The sequence below is a fragment of the Myotis yumanensis genome, unplaced genomic scaffold (assembly GCF_028538775.1).
Source record: "Myotis yumanensis isolate MYYU_CA2020_CCGP unplaced genomic scaffold, mMyoYum1.0.hap1 SCAF_3, whole genome shotgun sequence".
NCBI lineage: Eukaryota > Metazoa > Chordata > Mammalia > Chiroptera > Vespertilionidae > Myotis > Myotis yumanensis.
Genome location: NW_027223754.1, coordinates 1607389 through 1624873, shown reverse-complemented (window position 1 = coordinate 1624873; position 17485 = coordinate 1607389). Strand labels below are relative to the sequence as shown.

Below are 17485 nucleotides of genomic sequence, written 5' to 3'. Positions count from 1 at the left end.
ATCAAGCTGTATTACAAAGCCACTGTTCTCAAAACTGCCTGGTACTGGCACAAGAACAGACATATAGATCAGTGGAATAGAATAGAGAGTCCAGAAATTAGCCCGAACCAATATGCTCAATTAATTTTTGACAAAGGAGGCATGAACATACAATGGAGCCAAGATAGTCTCTTCAATAAATGGTGTTGGGAAAATTGGACAGACATATGCAAGAAAATGAAACTAGAGCACCAACTTACACCATACACAAGAATAAACTCAAAATGGATAAAGGACTTAAATGTACGACAGGAAACCATAAAAATTCTAGAAGAATACAAGGGCAACAAAATCTCAGACTTATGCCAAAACAATTTCTTCACTGATACAGCTCCTAGGGCAGTTGAAACTAAAGAGAAACTGAACAAATGGGACTACATCAAAATAAAAAGCTTCTGCACAGCAAAAGAAACCATCAACAAAACAACAAGAAAACCCACCTCTTGGGAAAACATATTTGCCAACGTCATATCTGATAAGGGCTTAATCTCCAAAATTTATAGGGAACTCATACAACTTAACAAAAAGAAGATAAACAATCCAATCAAAAAATGGGCAAAGGATCTAAATAGACACCTTTCAAAAGAGGACATTCAGAAAGCCAAGAGGCATATGAAAACATGCTCAAAGTCACTAATCATCCGAGAGATGCAAATCAAAACAACAATGAGGTACCATCTCACACCTGTCAGAATGGCCATCATCAACAAATCAACAAACGACAAGTGCTGGAGAGGATGTGGAGAAAAAGGAACACTTGTGCACTGCTGGTGGGAATGCAGACTGGTGCAGCCACTATGGAAGGCAGTATGGAGGTTCCTCAAAAAATTGGAAATGGAACTCCCATTTGACCCTGTGATACCACTACTAGGAATATATCCCAAGAAACCAGAAACACCTATCAGAAAGGATATATGTAACCAGATGTTCATAGCAGCACAATTCACCATAGCTAAGATCTGGAAACAGCCTAAGTGCCCATCAGCAGATGAATGGATTAGAAAACTGTGGTACATCTACACGATGGAATACTATGCTGCTGTTAAAAAGAAGGAACTCCTACCATTTGCAACATCATGGATGGAACTGGAGAGCATTATGCTAAGTGAAACAAGCCAGTCAATGAAGGAAAAATACCACATGATCTCACTCATTCATGGATAATAAAGACCATTACAAACTTTTGAACAATAATAGATACAGAGGCAGAGCTGCCTCAAACTGATTGTCAAACTGCAGTGGGAAGGCCAGAGAGAGTTGGGGGGCAGGAGGGAGGGGAGTAAGAGATCAACCGAAGGACTTGTATGCATGCATATAAGCATAACTAATGGACATAAGACACTGGGGGGTAAGGGAGGGTAGGGGTTTGTCAAGGGCGGGGGGGAAAAAGGACACTTATGTAATACCCTTTGTAATACTTTAAGCGAAAAATTAAAAAAAAAAATTTAAAAAAAAAAAAAAAAAAAGAAAAAACAAACAAAAAATATATTAATCAGTGCGCGATCAGAGAAGTCCCAGAGGCGCTCCCTCAGGCCTTGGCGCTAGAAATGCAGACGGAGCCGCCTCCCGTCCCCTCCCACCCCGTCCCCTCCCACCCCGGCGTCACTGTGTAGCCCGTGTCGGTTAGAGGCTGAGGACACGGAGATGCTCGGCATTTGTGGCCACATCCCCTAGTGACACCCTGGAGACAAACACACCGATACAAGCGCGCCTGGGAACGCAGCTGCAGATGGAGAGGGGCTCACAGGATGACCCACCACGTGTGCGAACGACTGAGGGCCCTGGGCCAGAGCTGGGCAGTGCCCAGGCACCCGGAGTGACGCGAGCAGCAGTGCAGAGCGGGTTTATGTCATGGGTGGGGCTACTTCGGGTCAGAAACCATGCCTCCTGCACAGGGCACAGAGCCAGGCGCTGGTGGAAGCACACGCCCAGCACGGGGAGCCCTCCCTGGGCCTAAAAGGAGAGGGGGTCGGGGTGGGGAAGCCCTTTTAGAGAAACACCCACCATGTGCATGGCCCCGAACCCAAACATCAGGAAGGAGCAGGCGGCGACAGCAGGATGCCAAACCTAGTGCCCGAGCCCGGCCAGGGTCAACCTGTGAGCGTCCACCTAGGAACCAGGAGGTTGAGGTTCGAGTCCCGGTCAGGGCACAGGCCCAGGTTGCGGGCTCCATCCCCAGTGGGGGGCGTGCAGGAGGCAGCCGAGCCATGAGTCTCTCTCATCATGGATGTTTCTATCTCTGCCTGCCTTTCCCTTCTTCTCTGAAATCAATAAAAATAAATTTAACAACAACAACAAAACAAAACAAAAAAATACCTAGTCCCTTAGGAGACAGAGCCGCTAACTCTCTGACCTCCGGACAGAGGCGGGACTGGGGAAGTTCTGGGAAGAACAAGCTAGGCTGTTTGCTCTTCATCGTTACTCTAGTCCCAGCGGAGACGGGGGTGTGAGAGGAGCAGGTGGGGGCCGGCAGACACCTGGAGAGGAGGCGCCTCCGCCATCACTGTGCACAACACTCATTAGCGTCTGCAGAGAACAATGTGCAGCAGATGCTCATTCGGGGCAGTTTCAGAAGAAAAAGGTCCCGTCCAGCGACACTGATGTGTAACGTCGTTAGCTCACAGTGGCAGCCACACGGGGACGCACACAACCGCAGCGCTCGGCCGCTCAAAGGTGTTTCTTCCGGGGGCGGGACCCTTTTCCCTGCCGGGGCCATCGGGATGTTTAGACCTCACTTGTGGGCTGCACAGAATCGTCCCCGTAGCAGTCAGCCTGCTCCACTGGGGCAAACATTTTTTGTTTGTTTTTCCATTGATTTTCAGAGAGAGTGGAAGGAAGGAGCGAGGCAGTGAGAGAGAAACATCGATGTGAGAGACAACGGTGGGTTGTGTCCCACATGTGCCCCAACCAGGGCCTGGGGTCGAGCCTGAATCCGAGGTACGGAGGCACGTGCCCTTGGCCAGAATTGAACCCGGGCTTACTAGTGTACGGCCTGCGGACCAGGCATTCCCTACCCCTGATTTAGACACAAAATTCAACAGGGGAAAGATATACACACACAAAAGAACTGCTCTAAAGACTTCCTACAAGGAGGCTGTGTAACACACCATCTGATAGGAAAGCCACACTGTTTCTCAGTAGAAACATCTAGAAGAGGGAATGGTCACGGCGCAGGCACAGTTTCCATAGAAAGGGCCTTGAGCTCTTCCAGAGCATCCATTGCTCACGCTCTGTGTCATAGAAGGGGGCGACAGCAAGCGCTGCGAAGCGATGTGTCTAAAAGGTTGCTCACACACACCCAGACCCCGAATCACCAGGCGCCCTGACCTCCGGGAACACAATCACTCTTTCTAAAGGGTTCGACCCCCTGCCAGGAAGCGACAACTAAACAGAGAAATGCTTATGTATCAGTGCATTTGTGCTGTATCATCTGCAGATGTACATTCTGATCATTTCAAATGTAAAAACTGGGGCACCGAGCAGCGGGCTCATTTATGAAACGTGGTTAGAGTCGGAGGGTAACAACAGATGTTCTTATTCCCCGTGCGTCCAGCCTGTGGGAGCAAAGACTCTGCACCACAGCCCTTATGAGGGCCCGCGTCCCAATTTGACCGGATGTCCGTGCGAAGGCATGGCCCAACCCTGATCATCGACAGGGAAGTCGGAACAGGCAACCTCGCCGGGTCTCAGCCCTGACGCTCCAGCCACTCGGAAAACTCCAGAGAATGGTTTGCTGAAACCTGGGAAGTGGAAATGATTCGAAGCATCATGAACAGGCCATGGCGCCCGATGTTTCCAGCAGGAGACACGAGACCTCTGCAGATGGAGTTGAAACAACTTGAGCCGTTTTCCTCGACGGCGAGTGCGTGGGTCTCAGGCGTCACCACCAGGAAAGTACCTGTCACTCAGGATGCCCCCCGTTCACTGGGACGCTGGCGCCTCGTGGTCTATGAGCCAATAAATCCGTCCTCAGGACAGCAAGGACCTCACGGGACAGAAGGACGGCAGCTCTGGGAGGGGCGCGGGGCCCATGAGCCTGGGGAGTGGGGAACGGCCCCGTCTCCCTGCTCTTTCTAAAACCACTTCGAGTTCTGACTCTGAAAGTGTTTCTCCCCCAACACATCAGTCACTGACATGACTGAGCCCACTCCCTGCTTTCCACTGGATGGGAGCATGACTGGGTGGTGGGCACACAGTACAACATGCAGAAACCCCCACCCGAAACCTCCATGATCCTGTTGACCAAAGTCACCCCAATAAGTTCAATTAAAAAAAAGTCTGGTGGGATTGAGGCTCTCGCAAGCTGTTAGCTGGTGGTTGGGCAAGTCACAGAGAACTAAGTACGTCATCGCTGAGGCCACTGTTAGCGTCACTATTCCCCACTCCGCACCATGGAAAACATGCAGGACTGCCCGTAAAGGAGAGGGTTTCAGGCTTTAGCAGCCAGGGACACACCCGATAAAACGTCATTGCGAATGCTAAGCTTCTGCGTGCGGGGCTGCGGAAGCATGACTTATGAAGGCGGGACTGTGGATCACCCGTGTGCGGCTCAGAGGACCTAGATGGGTATGTGTGTAGGCGGTGCCACTTCCACGTCGGGTAAACGTATCCGTATAAGTTCGCCACCTTTGGGCTCAGAGCCTCACTGGGGCGCATGCTTCTGCTTGACCATGAGCTCAGAGGCTAGACCCGCCCCCACGAGACCGGGCTCCCCGAAAGCCAGCACGTTCACACGCAGGTGGCCTAGGCCTGGCCGTTCTCAGACACAGGAGACTCACACAGCAGAGGAGAGGCCTCGCCAGCCTGACGATGGGCAGTAGTGAGTCCGCATGAAATCATGCATCGCCATTTGCATGCGTTTAGTAAGAATTACTATAATTATGGAGGAGGAATCCAAGTGGTTAATATTCTATCATGACAGCCTCCACTTCAGTACTTTCTGTTTTCCAGAACTTTCATCCCCTGTAGACACTGCCCGCTGAGGGCCTGCTCCCCAATGAGGCCCCAAGGGAAATGGGGTGGAGAGCCGAGGAGACCGAGGCCCTGAAACCAGCGCGAAGGGAAGCGCTTGGGAGCCCATCCGTGACAACGAGTGAGCAGGGACAACCTCTGCGACCAGGGACCAGACCCCGCAGACACTCACGCGGTTCACCTAGCATGCTCTGGGCATCCTACCAACAATGTGCCTGACGGCCGTGGACGCGCCTTCTGCATCTCCTGGGAAACCTTTGGGGGGACCCTCCCCTTGCGATTATAAACATCAACCAGAACAATAAACAAGGACGGTGCTCATCTCTCTGGATGGCTCGGTTTCATTTTTAAAGCAAGTTAAGTAAATAAGTTCTACATCGTTTGTGCTTTCATTGCCAGAAATTAAAAGCTGAGTTTAGTGCCGAATAATAGCAGTTCTCACAAAATAAGTGGCTGGTATACTTATGTATTTCTCTTTGGTTTGGTTGCCTGTTATATGATTTCCTTGTTGCATGCATTTTTTAAAATTTATTTTAAAGTTGCATGAAATACCCAAAGAGTGTACAGGTTAACTCTTCTTTCTTTAAATCTAAGTAATCTTATTTTTTAAATTCATTTCACTATGCATCTTCTCAGTGAGGTCTTATGCTTTCATGATTTACAATTTTTCCCCACTATACCTAACTACCAATTACACAAGTACATACACAAACAACTTAATTGTGAATAATAACTTTTGAACTTGCTGTACCTGTACAACAATATCACAGTCGGCTCTACATAAGTTAATATCGGAAAAGTCAAAGTCTGAATCCCGTATGATAGCAAAGTATTTTATATATTTTATAATGGCAAGTAATAATGCATCAGACAGGCCATCGTATGGCCCACACCGACCCAGACAGAACTCCCAACTTAGCAAGATAGAAATACACATACGCTCAATCCCGACGGTGGTCTCACCCAATAGAGAAGGTTTTATTAGGAAAAGTGTGATTCCTCAGCAAGGACTGCCACGTGGGAAAATCAGAATCGTCGCTATACCAGCAATCTCTAAGTGAGGAGCGAGTCTCATTGGATGGGCGTATTTGCCCATAGTGTTTCTGTAATATAACCATATATTGAATTTAATCCTGTAATACATTTGCAAATATCTCTGAATTTTGTTCCACTATGAGATGGTGTATCACTACGTTAAACCAATGCGTGAATTAGCTAAGTGCATGATAGACACAGATAGACGGATAGGTCATTTCACTTTAAAGTGAGCGTTTGAGAAACCCTTCTCCATGGTGGATGTGAATATAATCCTGGTGGCCATAAACTTATCCCTGAACTAAAGCCACAGGAAAGCCCATAAAAGCCCAGCTGGAGTGGCTGGCTGGTTCAGTTCCGGGTCAGGCACAGGATCGGGTTGTAGGCTGATCCCCAGTAGAGGACGTGCAGGAGGCAGCTGACTGGTATTTATCTCTCACATCAATGTTTCTCTCTCTCTCCCCCTCTCCCCTTCTCTCTACAAACAATAAAAACATATTTAAAAAAATAAAACCGTAAGAGGATTTCCACTTCTACTTGGGAACAGAATGATGTAAAATTAAAACATCCCATCCAAGTGAACAATGAGAAAAATGTAAACTACGAATCATCACTGAACTCATCCAAGAGGTGAGGTTGCAGGCACCCGGGCGACATCCCCTGCAAAGAAGGACCAGCCCCTTCGAGGAGAGACAGACGGGACGAGCACCTGCTGCTGACAGGAGGCAGGAGAAAGGGACCGACTGTCACGCTCCCGGAAGAACCAACGCGAAGTCTCAGCACCTGCCCAGCCCACGCACCCGGGAGCTCAGGGCCCGGGCAGGGGAGCGTGTCCTTCGCGCCCGGCTCCTCCAGGGTGTCAGGGAAGCACTGGGGCCGGCAGTGGCCGAGAGCCGCCGCATCACCTGTCTCTGGACGGAAGGGCGTGAAGTGGGTGTGCTCCAGGGGGTCCCTCACTTTTAGGAAATAAAACGTTAACCGCTGGGAGAGGGGCAGCAAGACTTGTACCTCCTGGGCACAAAGAGGCGCGTTGTCTGGAGAAGGAAGGACGGAAAGACCGTCTCCACCTGGACTGGCCAGGAGGCCGCGTGGTCCTTTGTCATTCAAGGCCGTGGCCTCCTGAGCTGGGGATGCAGGGCAGGCCCCGGATTCAACCACAGGCGGAGAGCGAGGGCTGCGAGGGGGGGCAGGGTTCTAAGACCACCACTGAGGGCAGGGTCTCAGGTTGGGCAGAGGCAGGGAGAGCAGCACAGAGCAGCACAGAGCAGCCTGGCCTCGGGGTGAGCCGGCACCGGGGGACTCACAGCCCACCCTGGGGCGGGGCAGGGTGTGGGGGAGGCCACCTCCTTTGGAAGGTGTTTAGGGGTGACTGAACGCTGAAGGTGGAGGACGGACACTGAGAAAAAGCCCTCACACTAAGCCCAAGGCAGTGGCAGCTCCCCCGCCCCCTTGCCCCTCGCCTCAAGGGACCTGAAGCCTGGGGTGCAGGGGAGTAACCATAGCAATGACAGGACTCAAACCCACTCGGGTCCGGCTGGATGGACACAAGAGAAGTGGGTGCCTTCGCGGGCACAAGCATCACCAGCAGTCTCTGCAGTTTTACTCAGTGTCCAGCTTATTTAAAATATATATTATATGTTTATTGATTTCAGAGAGGAGGGGAGAGCGAGGGGGAGAGAAACATCAATGAGAGAGAACCATGGATCGGCTGCTTCCTGCACACCCCACACTGGGGGTTGAACCCGCAACCTGGGCATGTGCCCTGACCGGGAATCAAACCCTGGCCTCCTGGTTCATAGGTCAATGCGCAACCACTGAGCCAGGCTGGCCGGGCTCCCAGTGTCCAGCTTTAATAAGACATTGTGCGACACACGTAAATACAAGAAAAAGACAACCTCTTGCCTGGCGATCAAGTAGTAGACTCAGCGTACACCCTCATAATGGAAATATTAAGCAATATTAAAATAACTATGAGAAACGTGTGAGAGGATCTAGAAGAAAAGGCAGCAGGCATGAGGGGCTGGAGTAATTACTGCAGAGACAATCATTGTAAGACAGAGTCAGACGGGAAATCTAGAGGGAGAACCACAGCATCCGGAGGAAGGGCCTTCATGAGCTCATTAGTGGATGGACACGGCTGAGGAACGACGCGGTGACTCTGAAGAAAGGTTAATAGCAATTAAGCAAACTGGGACCCACGGAGAGAGCAGATGAGACAGAGCTGAGCACACGGGGATGTGCAGCTACCTCCGATGGCCTGATGGACACGGGGAGAGGAGGTGCAGCCACCGCAGATGGTCCGGACACGGGGAGAGGTAGGGGTCCCAGAAGAAGCGGGAAAGAGACAGGGCTAACGAAACGTGCCGGATAGTGATGGCCGAGAGCTGTTCATGAGGAATGACACCAAACCACAGATCTGAGAAGGGGAGCATGCCCCCAGCAGGATGAATATCGTGCCTGCACACACACTCACACACACTCACACACACACACTCACATTCACACACACACTCACACACACACACTCACACTCACACACACACACACTCACACACACACACACTCACACACACACACACTCACACACACACACACACACTCACACACACACACTCACACACACACACTCACATTCACACACACACACACACACACACACTCACACACTCACACACCTAGGCACCTCCTAGTCCACCTGCCGAAAATACAAGATAAAAAAAAAAAGCTTCAAGGAAGGCAGAGAACAGGGACAAGTGCCTAAGAAATGCAGCTTGTCCTCTTGAACTAAGAAGTGAGAATTCCACAGGGAGGCATCGTTGACATGCGAAAACCACACCTTTCCGCCCAGGCTCCTACGCCCAGCCAACCCCTCTCAGAACCTAAGGTGACATGACGACCTTCAGGAAACACCGGAAGCTGGGAGGATTCAGGTCAGTGGGCGTAGAAAAGTCCCAGAAGTTCTTCAGATGGAAGAAAATCAGAGAGAAGCCGGGTCTCCCCAAAGACATCAAAAGCTGTAAAGTCATTGAAATAAAGGCAAATAGAAATATGTTTCCTTAGTGTTGATTAAAAGAATATTGACTATGTACAGTGAAATAGTTCAAATATGCTGTGGGCTTTATAACAAGTAAAAACAAAAGATGAAATAAGAATGCCATAAAAGAAGAAAAAAGAAATGAAACATATATGCCTGTAAGGTTATTGTAATAGTCACAAAGTGACAGAGTATCATCTGAAGGTGAGCTGTGCTGTATTAATGACGGATATTTTAAATTCTAGGGAGACCATTAAAGTTTTAAACAGTTTCATCCAATGAGCCCATCGTGGAGATAGATTGGAGCAATAATAAGACTCAATTAAACCAAAGCTGGCAGGAAAAGAGGGGAAAAGCCACAGAATACAAATACGACAAATGGAAACAATTCAACAGAACCCATATGTTTACTCTCATTAGCGATTCTTCCACCAAATCCCACTGAGCTCAACAAGCACTTGCCTAGTGCTCTGCACATGGTGTATGTGATATATCACATACATCACACCAGCATGTTCTTTTTTAAAAAATTGATTTGAGAGAGATGGAGAGAGAGAGAGAGAGAGAGAGAGAGATGTGAGAGGGAAACATCGAACTGCTTTTGGTTGCCTCCTATAAGCACTGGACAGAAGTTTCAACCCGAAACCTGGGTATGTGCCCTGACCGGGAAACAAACCCGCCACCTTTTGGTGAATAGCATGGAGCTCCAACAAACTGAGCCACACCGGCTGGGAGAAAGGCAGTATATTCTTGCTTAATATAATGTGTCAGTATATATAGCAACCAGAGGCACGGTGCATGAAATTCGTGCGAGGGGCTCGGCCCTCGCAGCCCTGGCTTCGTCCGGAAGGTCGTCCGGATGGTTGTTCTGCTGTTCGGCAGTCTGGACTAACTAGCATATTATGCTTTTATTATTATAGATAGACGCTTATATACTTCTATGCAAACATTTTTTTTAAATATATTTTATTGATTTTTTTTTTTACAGAGAGGAAGGGAGAGAGATAGATAGTTAGAAACATCGATGGGAGAGAAACATCGATCAGCTGCCTCCTGCACATCTCCCACTGGGGATGTGCCCGCAACCCAGGTACATGCCCTTGACCGGAATCAAACCTGGGACCTTTCAGTCCGCAGGCCGACGCTCTATCCACTGAGCCAAACCGGTTTCGGCTATGCAAACATTTCTATATAATATTTTCCTATTGATTCAAGGATAGTTATCCCCATGTTGTCCCCAGTAGCAGGTTCTATTTCATACACCTTTCGGTCTGATTTTGTATTTTCAGGATAAACCAGCATCATCACTATCTACATGTCTGTAACCTGAAGCTCCCAGATATTTGTTTGCTCATTTTTTTTGTCTTTGTTTGGTTATTTCTCTTGATAAAGAGCCCTGAGCAAGAGTGACAGGGGAGGATCCTGCTGTATAACGTTCCCACGTCCAGTGAGGCTCACGGTGTAGTGGGGAGAGGCTGGTGAAGGCAGGGACATTGGAAAACGCCTCGATTTTCAGCCTTTACGTGGATTCTGTAAATTCACAGAAATCTGGGTCACACCATGGGGCCAGACCACCTTAGAAGCTTTTGGTTTCCTTAGTGTTTTACGATCCATCCCTTCACACCCAAGTGTCTGTCTTCTGTTAGAGAAATGGGCCAGCGGTCCCTCGGAAAGAAGAGCGGGCTGATTGGAGCGGCCTCGTCCTCATCTCCACCGAGAGAACCAGGAGCTGGTGTGGCTGTCCCGTATCAGCTCGGGTTTCAGGGCCAGGCCCGCTGGACCTGACCCACAGGCTCCTGAACCTGCCACAGACCATCCGATGACGGGACCCTCGCTGTCATCGCTGGTGCAACAGGACAGCTGGGGTCCACACACACCTGCTCATGCGTGGAAATCCCTCCACACGAAGAGGAACACTCGTGTCCGTCTCTCAGTCACGTATAAGCAGGGTGACTGAGACCTGGGCCCACAGGGAACACCCCATGTTCTGCTCCGTCTCCTTTGAAAGCTGAGCACACCTCCAAGACAGGACATGCGCCAACAGCTGTGACACGCTTCGAGCTGGCACAGAGCGCGTGCTTGTTGGTGGTTTTATTACTATTTCATGGGCAGAATTTTTAGTGAAAAGTCTGAGTTTAGAAACTTGCCGACTGGCCATCCATATTTCAAGGCAGATGCAGAACTATGTCAACAGATTACAAATGTCGGACGTGCTGGGGTTTGGCTGCCAACATGGGCTGTGAACGAATTCACAACCAAAGGAGGAGATACAGAGAGGAAGTTTATTATACTTTCCAGGAAGGGAAAGGGCCAGGCAAGAAACAAAAGGGCGGCTTCCCTTTGTAAGCCTTGGCTGTTGCTAAGTGACAAGGACGGGAGGAGGGTTCAGGGCTGAAGTGGAGTTTGTTTTTGGGGAGACAGTCCTACAGATGTCCTAGGAAGTGTCTTATCAGTATTTTTCCCACGCCTGCCACACACGCTGAGAGCAAACGTGATGAATAATTCAAAAGAGGCCTGTTTGAAGCGGGGCGAGGAAGGGAACTTTCTAACTAGAGACTCCTCGGTGGGAATTATCCCTGAGATGTGAAAACAGCAGGGAGGAGGCGTAGCAAGAATGTAGCCTCGAGAGTAGCTATCTTGTCCCTTAGTTTGAACAGAGCGGCTATTTGTTAAGACAACAATCCTGGTGTTTAATTACCAGGTACTTCTCATCAATGGTGCAAGGCCACCGCAAGGAAAAAGAGAGGCCTTCCCCTGTCCTTACAGGACGGTCTCTCGGCCACTTCCTTCACCACCCCCTCCACTGTCTGTGCTGACCTAGTTCTGGATACACTTTCTACAACCCGCACTGTAACCTGGCTGAGAGGATGGGAGCGGAGAAAGGCCTGCCTGGAGATCCAGAGACAAGGAATGGCATGAGCTGCCAGAACGGTGTCAGCATCTGAAAGGAGCTACTAAAAACAACAACAACAACAAACAAAAACGCAGCATTACGTTTGGCCACATTAAAAAAATAAATAACTACACTAAGCAATTAAATAAGGCCTCAGATCCTCGAACAAGAGTCCTATCTGTGAGAAATAGCTCTGTCGCTCTCTCGTAAGGAAGCACATTGGCCGGGAATTCAGGGAAAGGAGATGGTTGCGTGGTTGGAGTGGCCACTCGTTGTGCACACAACACTCATGGGCTCATTCTTTCCCTCGCACCTCCGCCCGTCAGAAGTGAGGGACATGCCAGAAAACACGAGATAACAACCTTGCGAGGAAAAGAGACGAGGACCCCTCACTTCTAACCCTTCTGAAGATATGATCGGATTTATGAACCCTGACATAACGAAGGCTTATCCTCCCCACCTACACACGTGCGTGATGTAGCCAAGCAGCAGGTTTTCCCAGACACGTCCTCCATCAGTAACACCCACAGCACCATTCCCACTGTCGCCAAAGCAGTCCTCGTCAAACATACAGGAAGGAACTTGCATACACATGCCGCGCAGAAGCAGGGAGATTCCACGGGATGAGCAGCAGCCCTGGGCTCCGTGTCTGCGGCAGAAGATGCATCGTCCACCGGGACCCTGGCCTTTCGGAGACGCACGTGCCGTGGCGTCCGGCAAACTGTTTATCTCGGTCCAAAGACCACTTCCCGCTGCTTAGCCACGCATCGCCTATTTGCAGCTGCTCATTAACGGAGATGGATGTGCGCGTGAAGCGTTTTTAGTGCTGGAAAGCGTGTCCTGAAATAAACCCCGCGCATGGGAAACGCTCACGGCGCTCGCTCTCGCAGCGTCTGCCTGCGTCACCCACCACCCGGGAGATTTGTGACCCTGACCTTTGTCATGCGTTTAGCGGACTATTAACTCAGCTGCGCATCCATTTTTAAAAGGTTAGCGGCTCCTCCGCGATACGTTCTTCCAATTAAAATGAAAAATACACGGATGCAGGCAGCGCAGGGCGGCTCTGGGCCCTGATTCACAGCCACGGAGACTCGGAACGAAAGGGCGCGTGGCCATAATTGGCTTGGAAACTGCCGTTCTCTCTCTCCTGGGTGCTCCTGGGAAGAGTCACTATCACAGGAGGACCGGCGACATCGCAAAGGTTACTTTTTATGCCTTTTAGTGCAAACAACCTGAAATGGAGCCGTTGCTTCACCTAATTGTTCCAGGCCCTCCCACCCACCTCCCCGGTAATTTGTCTTTCCTCGTACATATTTCTTAGAGAAAGATTCGGTACAGCCCGGTGTCACTCTCCTTTGGAACATGGATGTAGGAGATACTTCACTGCGGAGTGGGGGCTGGGCTCATTTTCCTCTAACAACACTCCCCAGCTGGGCAACGGGGGGCAGGTACGGGGCAGGTCCCAGGGGTGGGGGCAGGTGCCGGGGGTGGGGGCAGGTGTCGGGGGTGGGGGAAGGTGCCGGGGGTGGGGGAAGGTGCTGGGGGTGGGTGCTGGGGGTGGGGGCAGGTGCTGGGGGTGGGGGCAGGTCCTGGGGGTGGGGGCAGGTGCTGGGGGTGGGGGCAGGTCCTGGGGGTGGGGGAAGGTGCTGGGGGTGGGGGCAGGTGCTGGGGGCGGGTGCTGGGGGTGGGGGCAGGTGCTGGGGGTGGGGGCAGGTCCTGGGGGTGGGGGCAGGTGCTGGGGGTGGGTGCTGGGGGTGGGGGCAGGTGCTGGGGGTGGGGGCAGGTCCTGGGGGTGGGGGCAGGTGCTGGGGGTGGGGGCAGGTCCTGGGGGTGGGGGAAGGTGCTGGGGGTGGGTGCCGGGGGTGGGGGCAGGTGTCGGGGGTGGGGGAAGGTGCCGGGGGTGGGGGAAGGTGCTGGGGGTGGGTGCTGGGGGTGGGGGCAGGTGCTGGGGGTGGGGGCAGGTCCTGGGGGTGGGGGAAGGTGCTGGGGGTGGGGGCAGGTGCTGGGGGCGGGTGCTGGGGGTGGGGGCTGGTGCTGGGGGTGGGGGCAGGTGCCGGGGGAGGGGGCAGGTGCTGGGGGAGGGGGCAGGTCCTGGGTGTGGGGGCAGGTGCTGGGAGGGAGCAGGTGCCAGGAGGGGGAAGGTGCTGGGGGTGGGGGCAGGTTCTGGGGCAGTGGCAGGTGCTGGGCAGGGGCAGGTGCCGGGAGGGCCTTACTCTTGTACTCCAGGTGGAAGCCGGCGGCGGCCACGCTGATGTCCGACTGGAAGTGCAGGTAGAGCTGGTTGGACGAGCTGTTGAGCAGGGCGGGCACCGTGGTCCCTGGAAGGAGGGTGGACATGGCCGCTGAGCATCACGTGCATCCACTTTCCCGGATGCAAAACACGTGGGGATAGTGTGTTGTGGGGTTTTTAAAATATGTTCGTATTGATTTCAGAGAGGAAGGGAGAGGGGGAGGGAGAGAAACATCAATGAGGAGAGAATAATGGATCGCCTGCCTCCTGCACGCCCCACACTGGGGATGGAGCCTGAAACCCGGGCCTGTGCCCTGACTGGGAATTGAACCCTGACCTCCTGGACCCGGCTCCGTGCTCACCCACTGGGCCACACCGGCCGGGCCTGGGGAAGTCTGTCTACATTTCCCAGCCCAGGGCTGTCTGATCCCACAGGCTCACAGGGATTCTCAGCTTCCATATTTCTACGTTGAGACCGTCCCTTGCCCCGGGGGCAGTAAAAGTCACACATGTTCTCTGCTTCCTCAGTCCCTCTGTGTACATCTCAGGGTCAGAACACACGTGCTTGCTCGGCCAGTGTGGCTCAGTGGTTCAGCGTCGAGCTATGAACCAGGAGGTCACAGTTTGATTCCCGGTCAGGGCACAGGCCCGGGTTTCAGGCTCGATCCCCAGTGTGGGGCGTGCAGGAGGCAGCCGGTCAGTGATTCTCTCTCATCATGGATGTTTCTCTCTCTCCCTTCCTCTCTGACATCAATAAAATTATACATTTTTAAGAAGGAACACACATCCTTACATTTCACTGTGCTCGGGGCTTCTCACCCGCTTTCCTTTGACAATATAACCGGTATTTTTTCACTGGGACAGAGCAGGGACCCAGGGACAGAGCAGGGACCCAGGGACAGAGCAGAGACACAGGGACAGAGCAGGGACCCAGGGACAGAGCAGAGACACAGGGACAGAGCAGGGACCCAGGGACAGAGCAGAGACACAGGGACAGAGCAGAGACCCAGGGACAGAGCAGGGACCCAGGGACAGAGCAGAGACACAGGGACAGAGCAGGGACCCAGGGACAGAGCAGAGACACAGGGACAGAGCAGGGACCCAGGGACAGAGCAGGGACCCAGGGACAGAGCAGGGACCCAGGGACAGAGCAGAGACACAGGGACAGAGCAGGGACCCAGGGACAGAGCAGGGACCCAGGGACAGAGCAGAGACACAGGGACAGAGCAGGGACCCAGGGACAGAGCAGGGACCCAGGGACAGAGCAGGGACACAGGGACAGAGCAGGGACCCAGGGACAGAGCAGAGACCCAGGGACAGAGCAGAGACCCAGGGACAGTGCAGGGACCCAGGGACAGAGCAGGGACCCAGGGACAGTGCAGGGACCCAGGGACAGTGCAGGGACCCAGGGACAGAGCAGGGACCCAGGGACAGAGCAGAGACACAGGGACAGAGCAGGGACACAGGGACAGAGCAGGGACCCAGGGACAGTGCAGGGACCCAGGGACAGAGCAGGGACCCAGGGACAGAGCAGAGACCCAGGGACAGAGCAGGGACCCAGGGACAGAGCAGAGACACAGGGACAGAGCAGAGACCCAGGGACAGAGCAGGGACCCAGGGACAGAGCAGAGACACAGGGACAGAGCAGAGACCCAGGGACAGAGCAGAGACCCAGGGACAGAGCAGGGACCCAGGGACAGAGCAGAGACACAGGGACAGAGCAGAGACACAGGGACAGAGCAGAGACCCAGGGACAGAGCAGGGACCCAGGGACAGAGCAGAGACACAGGGACAGAGCAGGGACCCAGGGACAGAGCAGAGACACAGGGACAGAGCAGGGACCCAGGGACAGAGCAGGGACCCAGGGACAGAGCAGGGACCCAGGGACAGAGCAGAGACACAGGGACAGAGCAGGGACACAGGGACAGAGCAGGGACCCAGGGACAGAGCAGAGACCCAGGGACAGAGCAGGGACCCAGGGACAGAGCAGAGACACAGGGACAGAGCAGAGACCCAGGGACAGAGCAGGGACCCAGGGACAGAGCAGAGACACAGGGACAGAGCAGAGACCCAGGGACAGAGCAGAGACCCAGGGACAGAGCAGGGACCCAGGGACAGAGCAGAGACACAGGGACAGAGCAGAGACACAGGGACAGAGCAGAGACCCAGGGACAGAGCAGGGACCCAGGGACAGAGCAGAGACACAGGGACAGAGCAGGGACCCAGGGACAGAGCAGAGACACAGGGACAGAGCAGGGACCCAGGGACAGAGCAGGGACCCAGGGACAGAGCAGAGACACAGGGACAGAGCAGGGACACAGGGACAGAGCAGGGACCCAGGGACAGAGCAGAGACCCAGGGACAGAGCAGAGACCCAGGGACAGTGCAGGGACCCAGGGACAGAGCAGGGACCCAGGGACAGTGCAGGGACCCAGGGACAGAGCAGGGACCCAGGGACAGAGCAGGGACCCAGGGACAGAGCAGGGACCCAGGGACAGAGCAGGGACCCAGGGACAGAGCAGAGACCCAGGGACAGAGCAGGGACCCAGGGACAGAGCAGGGACCCAGCGTAGCCACGTGAGCTCCTGGAGGCAGGGCCGTGGCAGCCTGGCTGGTGTCACTCCCAGGACGCTCTGTCCCCGCTGTGCTCTCTGCAGCCCCGGGGGAGTCACACGGAATAATGTTCCCGCCGAGAGAGGAGGGGTTTCAGACAAACACGTGTGAAGAGAAGAGCACAGGCTTATTTTACATAACGTTTCCTTGCCTGGAAATGGTGTGGCCTGCAAGGTGGGGTGGCCCGGCCCGTTTCCACAAAGACACGGAGTCTTTCTGAGGAGCCCCCCTCCCGCCCCAGGCTCTGCCTGGGCAACGTGCCAGCCAGGCAGCCAGCGAGCAGGGCACCGCCCGGGCCTCAGCGTGTCTCAGAGGAGAAGGGGAGGGAGGAGGCCCGGGATGGCCGGCTGCACTGTGTGGGCCCAGCTCAGGACCCATTCAACAGCAACACAAGAAAGAGACACTGCCCTGGCCGGTCCTGCTCAATGGTTAGAGCATCAGCCCGCAGACGGAAGGGTCCCGGGTTCGATTCCAGTCAAGGGCGTATACCTGGGTCGCAGGCTCAATCCCTGGCCCTGGTTGGAGCCTGTGTGGGAAGCCACCAATCAATGTGTCTCTTTCACATCCATGTTTCTCTCTCTCTGTCTCTCCCTCTCTTTTCTATTTTCTCAAAAAATCAATGAGAAAATATCCTCAGATGAGGAATAACAACAACAAAAAAATAAAAAGA

At 53.2% G+C, this 17485-nt stretch overlaps 1 protein-coding gene across 1 annotated transcript in view; it reads right to left on the bottom strand.

The window, feature by feature from the left end:
* Positions 1-17485, bottom strand: part of CSMD1 (CUB and Sushi multiple domains 1) — a 741603-nt gene that overhangs the window by 83975 nt on the left and 640143 nt on the right. The window contains exon 37 of the mRNA XM_070407812.1: positions 14186-14290. Coding sequence (XP_070263913.1) covers positions 14186-14290 — 105 coding nt within the window. The remainder of the gene's footprint in view (positions 1-14185; positions 14291-17485) is intronic.